At 56.2% G+C, this 9,335-nt stretch overlaps 2 protein-coding genes across 2 annotated transcripts; both read right to left on the reverse strand.

Annotated features, from left to right (window-relative positions):
- Positions 1–5,427: 5,427 nt before the first annotated feature.
- On the reverse strand, positions 5,428–5,730 carry LSCM1_00002 (uncharacterized protein; the record flags this gene model as incomplete). The annotated part of the gene is made up of 1 exon (XM_067317663.1): positions 5,428–5,730. One exon carries the CDS (start codon positions 5,728–5,730, stop codon positions 5,428–5,430), a length of 303 nt encoding a protein of 100 aa, XP_067173768.1.
- A 1,977-nt stretch (positions 5,731–7,707) lies between these two features.
- Positions 7,708–8,166, reverse strand: LSCM1_00003 (uncharacterized protein; the record flags this gene model as incomplete). Its single annotated transcript, XM_067317664.1, has 1 exon — positions 7,708–8,166. One exon carries the CDS (start codon positions 8,164–8,166, stop codon positions 7,708–7,710), a length of 459 nt encoding a protein of 152 aa, XP_067173769.1.
- Positions 8,167–9,335: the final 1,169 nt, after the last annotated feature.

A 9,335-nucleotide genomic window follows, 5' to 3' on the forward strand; every position in this document is an offset into this window, starting at 1 on the left:
TGAAAGAGATGGAGAAGGTGCATTCTGAGCCACGCTGGTTGTTGAAACGCACCACAGGTCAGGCAGCATGTCAAACCGTGTGGGAAAATGGCATACACCAAGGGTAGTGCCACTCGTCTTTTCTCAGAGCCATGCAGATGGGTTCACTCTGAAGGTGAGCGTCACATCAAGGCGATACTCACTCTGTTCTTGCTCCGAAAAGGCTTTGTTGCTGACTACCCTCCCCAGAGCCGAGGGATAGGTGCACCATAGAATGCACCTCAGAGCACCAGCGATGAAGAAAATGGAGTAAGAGAAGTTTGCCAAAAAGAAGGGAAAACTGTGGGCGCCATCGATGAGCGAATGGGGAAGCGAGGGCCGAGTGAAAAAAACGGGAGTCAGTCGAGCAGCTCGATAGAGCAAAGCCAAGGAATCACGTGTTCCGCTTGACTGAACCAAAACACACGTCGGTCGTTGATTGTGCTGGTGAGGAAGCAAATGATCAAGAGAGGTAGCAGACGCTCGAAAGAGAACGGGTCTCAGATATTCTGTAGAGGCGAAAAACAAAGGGAACGCATCACGGAGGAGCGCACGCGTTCTCTTCACAGGAACCGCTGAAGGCGAGGGCCGCATCACGACACCTGCGTGTGGACCTCGCACAGCAAAAAGCGAGCACAGTCGTGTAGAAGGCCGCCTGCGGGGGGAGGGGTGGGGGGTCAGGAGGCGTGTAGGGTTAGGGAGCAGACGCAGAGAGGGGACACTACACAAGCCCCCTTACTGCATCACAAAGGAGAGAGGGGCGGGGGTAACACTCATGGAATGGGACGGATCACACTGTTTGTGGAGTGCATGCCAATGAGTGGCACGGCCTCCACCGAAAGGCGCCCGCCACCTCGAAGACCAAAGAAGAAAGACAATTAAAGAGTTTTCGAGGACGCGTTTCACAATACCACCGAACGGAAACGATGAAAAGAGCATTAGAAGAACAGACATGAAGAGGCGGCGACCTCAACACACTCATCTTCACCGCCTCTTGAAATCGCCGTGGCAGCGACGCAGGGCCTTAGAGCTCAAAAAGAGGACGCACCGCACGCGCATAAAGCCGCGGCTTCAGCAATCAAGAAAAGGCTACCTCTTACCAGATTCCATGATGCACTCGGCGATGTGCTCTTTGCCGCGCTTGTACCGAACATCGTACACCGCAACATCGTCCCTCTCGGCTACGATGTACGAGGGGCGTGGGTCGCCTCGTGCCCATTCTACATCCAGTACGCTTCCCAAGCCCACCATCGACTTGGGTACCTGCGACGCTACCCACTCCCCCATGTTCTTGGTTGCATTCTCCTCAATGGTGTTCACGTCGACCCCCTGCTGTACCAACTGCTGCGCCTCCTCTGCCACCTTGTACTCGTTCTTGAAGAAGTAGTGGACATAGTAGGGAATCGCTGGCATAGCAAAGTGAGTCAGCACTGAGATCCACGTGAGATTGAAAGGTATTGGTCGTAGAATCTGATGCGCCCGGGATCGCTTGTCGGCGATGTAGCATACACGTCGCCTTGGGCACAGCCGCCGCACGTCTTCAAGGTGGTCGCGCACCTGTTTCCCGACAAGCTTATCCTCAAACTGCATAATTAAGCCGAGGTATTGGTAGTCGAGGGTCGAGTTGTACGGCCTTGTCAACAACTTCAGCAGAAGAGCGTTGCTGCCGTCAAATGGATTCAGAGCAGCCAGGACGAGGCGACGATCGAGGACGTAGCCCACGCCGTTGCCGAATACGATCCCACTGGTGTAAAGCCACCAGATTCGATAAAGGCATTCCTGTGTAGTATCGATGCCGCGCGTCGTTGGTATAATCCCGTCGTGCGGGATAGTCGCCGTCAAGTTGCGCGGTTTGTCCCATCCACCCCGAACATAGCGTAGGTCACTGAGGTACTGTGGCACCTTCAGGTACATGTCGTCGTCGCCCTTCATCAGGTACGGCACGTCAGGAAACGCAGTGTAGGCGTAGTTCAGCCATAGGGCGACTTTTTGGCTCATGCCCACTTCCGTCGGCACACCCCACGAATTACGCATGCCAATCTTTTTTCTCGTAGTCGCCTTTCGGTCTGTCAAAAAGTCGACCCATAACGCATCGCGATGGCGCAACGCCTCCTGCCACAGGGCAGTGGAGACATGGCACACGTACTGGGCCGCTGATGTGAAGGCGGGTGTCACGGGCAGTGAGAGCGCAGAGGAGAGAGTCGCAAGCGGCAGAGTCCCGTTACGAACGGCTTCGGGAGTCACCACAGAGGTCGTCACACCAGCGCACGGCGACTTCCACACCGCGTTGTCGCCAAAGGCGACAGCGCGCCACCCACGGCGCAGCACCACACGGCGCTGCGCATATGTGGGTGCACTCGCAGTGCTTCCGAGCTCCGCCGCCAGCCGCTGTGCGCTCGCTGCGGCGTACTCGCTCACCGTTGGTGCCAACTGCGTCAAGTTGACGGCGTGTTGCGTCAAGTTCTTAGAATGCCGCTCTGCAGCAGCATACACGTAGAGCACCAGGAGCGCGCCGTTGAAGTTGTTCTCGCTGCGCGCCACCTCACGATAGGTCAGCCACGTCGCACGCTGCGCATCTCGTAGCGGGTAGCGCTTCGGCTGGTCCGTCGAGGGTATGCCCATGACAATTAAGTGGTGCGGCAGTGGTTCCGTCCTGCTCTTCCACTGCACGTCGATATTGAAGCTGCGTTGGAGCGCATACGACTGCTGTACCCACGGCCACAGCGCCAGTTCCGCTGCAGCATCCACATCGTCCGTCACACTTGCCATCGCAAACAGCATGGGCCCAATAAGACCCAGCGGTGCAGATGTCGTGGCAAAGACGGGATGCTCCGTGGCCATCTGATTTGGCTGCCTCTCCGTCACGGCCTCTGAGCCCCCAGCGGCCGCAGCACGGTATGTTACACTATCGAAGCACATCGTGCAGCTCTCGTCGATGACGCGCAGCGTCCATGAAGGCAGCTGGTCACAGTCCAGGCGAATCCTGTCGCCTACCTCAGTCAAAGCCAAGCGACGCTGCTCGAGCGTTAGCCGCTCTATCGCATCCTCGTGCCGCACCAGCACAGAGAAGGTCTCATTACGTTGAGGCCGAATCCATTCCTTCACGGAAGGCACAAATGATGAGTTAAGTTGCAGCATATCACTGGTCCCGAAGGAGTTGATAGAATGGTAAATGGTGAGTGTGAAAGCAATAAGAACGACTAGTGCTGTCAGGTGGCAACGCCGAGTGCGCGGAGGCGCACCTAGAGAAGCGAATCGACACAGATGCCCGCATAGCCGGAGCAGGGAAGTCCGTGCTACTCTACTCTGTAAGCCATTGGGTTTCGCGGGTGTGCCTGTTTTTTTTTCCCTTGTACTCGGCAGCCGAGTTTGGTCCAGCTCCGCCTGGCTGCGCGCAGAAGAACGGCAGTCGACGTTGCTGGCACCGCTGCTCACCGCGGAACCTCTCTGAGAGACCAGGCATGTATGGGAGGGTGCGGAGCCGAGGGCCTCCCCAGGTGTAACCGCGTCGTCAATGTCTCGCTCGTTGCGCATGTGGATTCGACCGCTTCAGTTTGAGGCGAAGGCTGGCGGAAGGCACCCAAGATCTGCAGGAGAGCGGCACGACACAAAGCACCGGTCACCGTGTAAAGGAGAGCAGTAGGATAAGCACACGTGAGGCCCTGGGTAGATGCAGGCGAAAGGGGAGTGGATATGGAGAGGGGCGCAAGGAGGCACAAGGCAGCGGTTGAAAAGCGTTGTGAGTTGCTAGGCGCGATCGTCAAGGGTGCGCCAGCGAGCCGATGGCCAGTGCGCTACTTGCATGGATGCGCGTCTATCGAGAAGCCCGCGGGGTGGCGTCGGGAGGAAGGGGAGCACAGTTAGATGGCGGAAGGTCTCACAAAGTTGTCAAGTCGAAGTGACAGTGAAAGATGGCGCTGCATCACGCTACATCGGTGCGCATGGGGAGGCAAGCTTGCCTCTTCAGTCGTGTAGGCAGCTGCTGTACGCACGAGGTCGCAGGGTTGCCTCTCCGAGAGAAGCGCTGGCCCGTCTCCCCTTCGCGAGGGCGCGCGCGGCAGCGCTCAGGCCGCTGGCTTCGTGGATGCGTATGGCCGTGCGATGGAAAGTCGTCATTGTCATGCATAGGGAGGTAAGCCTGCACATGCTCAAGTCGTAGGCGTGCCAGCAGTATCGCTGCCGCCTCGACTAGGCAAGAAGAAGCAGAGTCAGAGACACATCCACAGAGGCGGAAGAAATCGAGTTGAGGATGCAATCGCAGAGGGCGACACGCTTCGGCGGGTGCGATGCTCTAGGTGGGTCACGTCGAACAAGGGCACGAAAGGCCTCCCCTTTACCAGAAACTACGTGGCATGCGGTGGTCAGCCAGTGCAATCCAGCGGGAAAAAGAGCAGCACCACAGCACCCTATGCCTTCCAACGAAGCAGAAGGCTCGGTAGGTCGGACCGAAGGACCAAGAAGCAAAGAGCCCGGAGTAGCGAGGCGAGCAACACGGCGCTGTGGAACCTCTCATCGGCGACTAGACGCAGTGGGGAGGGAGAGCAGGACATCAGGGTCTCGATCAAATGCATCGCACAATCAGCACTTACACGTGCAGGTGCCGGACTGGGCGTAGAACAAGGAAGCTTACGTACTGAAATGGAAAGGGTGAACGCGCCACACGCGCATGAGGTCGGAGAAGCGTACACGGCAGTCGCGCGTGTCCTTTGCTACCACTTTGCCACCTTCCCTCTCTGCGCATGCTCCGTTGTTTGAGCAGCTGCACCATTGTCTCCCATTAGCTCTTCTCTAGGTGAAGCGCGCCCTTCGCTTCCTGCCATATGCCTCATGAAGCGGGAGGGCGGATGCACGCCAGACGGCAGCGCACGACCTCGCGCGCTCTCTGCATCTGGGCACCCCCGTCTGTGAGTTCGCGTGTCATGCATGAAAAAAAAGCGGGCCGGAGGAGACAAAAAATGCAAAAAAAAAAACGGAGGGTGAGGCACGAGACTGCGGCATAGCAAATGAGTGAGCAGGCGGGATGAGGAGAAGTAACGGCCACGGAGGCGGCTCAGCATACCGCGTGGCCAGTCTCAGTACCTGCAGCGCTTACACGGCGAAGTTGCACTGAGCCTTTCTGCCCCGTCGGGTGCCGAAAGCGCGCGTCAAGCGCGGGCGAACGCTCTCTCCCTCTCTCTAGATGGGCTCGGGTTCGGGCACCGCTTTTGTTTTGTTTCTTTTCTCCTATCGCCAGCCGCCAGAGGATGGGCTGAGGGGGTCAGCACATGGCCCGTGAAGCGGAAGTCGTGGAGAGGAAGCGATTGGCGAAGGGGGAGAGCCCTAGGCAAGACAGAGTAGAAGAAAACAGTTTGGACAGAAGAAAAAAATGTGTATCTATGAATGGACGGCAAGCCGTACACGCGCGACTGATCACGCGTAGCCGTACAGGATGTGGCCGTGCTTGCGCAGCGCGTTCACGACGTCCGACGCCGTCACAGTCTTCTTGCGCGCGTACTCGGTGTAGGCCGTGCTGCAGCGCACAATGTCCTCCACGTAGGCCTTCAGCACGCGGCGCACCTCATCGTAGATCTCGCTCGAGATGCGCTTCACGCCGCCGCGGCGCGCGAGGCGTCGGATGGAGCCGCGCGTGATGCCGCGGATGTTGTCGCGCAGCACCTTCTTCTGTCGCTTCTGGTGGCCCTTGGCATCAGTGGAGCGCTTACCCTTGGCCATGGTTGGATATGTGGGGAATGTGTGTGTGTGTAAGAGGAAATCGATGTGATGGTGGGCTGCGTAGCGATCTGGGAGTAGGGGCATGAGAACAAAGGAAGAAGCGGAAAGGAAATCCACTGCCACTAAGACGTTGTTGCATCGAGGAGGGATAAAATTGGCATGCGCGTCTACAAACACTTGTGTTCGGGCGCGTATTGTCGGCAGAGGCACCATTTATTTCGAGCCGAACCCAGGAAGCAATCTGTGAGAATGTACTAAGCTCTCTTTTTGACAAGGGAGGTAACGAGGTGCTCTTGTAAGAAACGTACGCATGCAAGCACCTCTTAAGCATGTCATCCTTTTTGCTTTAGAAGGTCCGATGCCGAGCGACTGCTCTCACGGTACGCGATCTCATTCTGAGAGCGTGTAGGAGTGATATGGTGCTACGTGGTTTCATCGCTGCGATAATATGAGAAGCGCGTCGCCATTCTCCCTCTCGGCGGACTCTTTTTATGTAGTCACGGAAGATGTGTAGGTAGTAGTTTAGAGCATTGGCAACTTAATTCCTCAAGCTAGGGGATGGGTCAAGACACGAAGCGGATAAGGCGAGGCTGCTTGGATGCAGTAAGAGCGGAAGCCCAACAAAGTGTGTTGATGGCAGGCAGGATTTTCCATGCGAAGGGCGAGATGTCAGCTGCTGAGCATGCTTTGTTGCTCATTTGCAAAGCGAAGAAGGGCATGAACCGCACAACAGCCCGTCAGGTTGCGGGGCGCTCTGGTAGGTCACCGACAGCCTCCGAGTCGGTGCTCATGAAAATGACAAGGAGGACCGATATTGCGAAAACGGTGCAAAGCAGTCATGACTGTCACTTTCCTTCTTCCGTATCGTGGCAATAAACGCAGCTCACGTCTACCATGGTAAAGCATCAGAAGACGGCGCGGGCGCTTTATTGGTCGCTTGTGCTGCGATTCAGCGAGCGCACGTGACAAGATACAAACTGTGATGCTTTCCTTAGCGTGGCGGGGCGGCACACAGTTGGCGGCCACCTTCATGGTGAAATAAGCAAACGAGAGGACGCCTATGAGGGGAGGATAATGTTCCTTGCTCAACGTCTCGAGTGCCGAGGAGGACCCATAGCTGTGTTGCTCCGTTCATTGCACGCTACGGCAATGCGGCTGCTTTACTCAGAGGTAATGCACAAAATGCAAAAAGCCGAAACATCGTGATATGAAAAAGAATGCGAAAAAAGAGCATGATGCAAGGGACAGATTTGTGAAAGGGGGTAGGGTGGGGTGGGGTGGGGTAGCGACGACACAGCGTTGTTCGTAGAGCAGAAAAGATTCGCACAGTGGAAACGGTAAAGGATGTTTGAGAGCCGCTGCGTTGGCCCTTTGAATTCATTAAGGGAGAAGGAACCGACGACTCTGTCGGGACTAATGTCGTAGATCCCATCATGTGAAGCAGCAAGGGACAAGAGAGTGTGCATGCTGCGTTACCAGAGGCTGCATAAGCAGACTGTCCGCGGTAGTGCAGCCGCGACTACCCGTATCCACATCGTTGGCGAAGCCTGATGTTAGCTGGCAATCGTAGGAAGAAAACTGAATGCCTTGCCAGACGCTCGATGGCTGTTTCGTTGTGTGCGCAGTAGTGTCCAGTGCACTGGTCGGCTACAAGCCGTCGAAACGGAGAAGAAGCACCCTTGGCGCACACGCGTGCGAAAACACCAAAAGGTCAACGTTGTAGGATAGGGGGCGAGCATCCCCATGAGGAGCACGCGCCGCGATACAAACAGCCAAGCATGACAAGTAGTGAGCAACAAAAGCAAGACGAAAATTATGTTGGATGGACGCTGCCCTGAGAGAGTGAGCTGTGTAGGAAAGAGAGCAGAAGCCACAGTCGAGCACTCCGTGCGACCGTAGCCACCCGCGCACCTAGTTTGATGACCACTGCCGCGCCTCCTTCTTTGGTTATCTATCGATTCTGCCTTCGACTGTTATCTAAGACGCGCCTGAACTAGTGTAGTGAATTTTGATTGCCCAACATACTTCCTCAGGAACCTCGCTGGTTCCTGTGTCTACGTTGGCGCTCGCCTTCAAGAAACCCTGCGTCGCGACACCAGCTACCCTGTAGTCGAAGTTTCCACCCCAGCCCCGCTGGGAGAGGTCTTTCTTGATGTACTCTAAAAACATTTTGCCCACATGGTCCACAGAACGGTGCGTTACTGGGGGACTGGCGGTTTCAGCCCAGACTTCTTTTAGCCGGTTCTCGTAGGCCATCGCTGCGGTCGGATCACCCGCGTAAAGGCGCACTTGCGCGTCTACGAATCGAACCCATTCCTCCAACAGTTTTTGCGCTACAGGGTGACGCTCGATGGTCGCGAGTGCGTAAAACTCATCTGCCTCCGTACTTGCCACGTTGGAAGTGGGCGCCTTGATTCTGCTTTGAGTGCAGCCCATTGAAAGCAGCGATGCACCACAGGCGGTAAGATTGGTGAGCCTGTCGCCGCCTCGTGAGTACGAGCACAGCCCGCTGACGTGTGCTTCAGCAAGCGTGTAAGCTTGCGATGCTCTTGGAGCGACAAAAGTAGGAAAGGGGAAAAAAGCTGTGCAGAGAAGGATGGGGTACTTGAGAATGAAATGGCAGAGCAGCGCAATAGGGATCGAAACTCTGCACCCTGGCTAATGGAGTCGTTTCGCGGTGCTGGATTATCAGCAAGACAAGTGAGAAAAGACGAACATTCCAATCGCGGCAGGCCGAACCTGCCGTAAACAGACGGGGTGCTCATAAAAGTCGTTTCGTGCCACCCAGCCACGCATGTAAAGGTAGGCCCGTAATAGAAGTGTCCATGATAGAAAAGGTTTTCGTATGTGAACGAGCCGTTGAGACTGTCCTGTGCGTTCGTTTCGCCGTCTGTAGAGCAAAAGTAAGCGCTCAGGAGGTGGTCGAGGTGCGCCATAGAAGCGCTTTTCGTTTCTGAGAAACTTCTTCGTTCCGCCTTCAACAGGTCCACAAAAACGCCCATACATCCACAGTTCCTCTTAGGTCCTTGAACCATGTAGAAGTTCGTGTCTGGAAAAAGGTGCCTGGGGGTCGAATTGGAGCTTGAGTCCCACGCGCTCATATCACCACAGGCACTAGTGCACGAAGTTTTAGCACGTCGCAGAATAGAGGGCAGCCGGCGACTGAGCAAAACCGCGCGCGAGGCCTTAGCTTCACCTCTGCGAAGACGATGAAGCCGGGCTCGGAAAAGCGGCTGAATCAGGCCCCAAAAGGTATGGATGTCACTGATCTGTTGGGCACTCACACGCTCCTTCACCGTCTGCCCTGCCGTCTGTGTAGAAGGCATGAATGGTCTGCACGCAAATGGTAAACACCAAGCGAGGCAGCGAAGCCCTCTCGCCCTCCACGCCACCATCGCCTTTCACACAATAGTTTCGGGGGAAAAACGCCCACCCGCCCGCCCAGGAGGTTGTTGGCAGGCCCCCGGTAGCGGCAGTGAGGGTGCCCGTCGAAGTTGCTGTCTGTCCCGTAACGATTGGCTGCGCCGTATTCCTAAATGGTTTGTGTCTTCTCGTTGAACTCGTAACTGCAGCCCGGTGCTACACCGTTGCTGCAAACTGTGAGC

This window comes from Leishmania martiniquensis, chromosome 36 (assembly GCF_017916325.1).
Source record: "Leishmania martiniquensis isolate LSCM1 chromosome 36, whole genome shotgun sequence".
NCBI lineage: Eukaryota > Euglenozoa > Kinetoplastea > Trypanosomatida > Trypanosomatidae > Leishmania > Leishmania martiniquensis.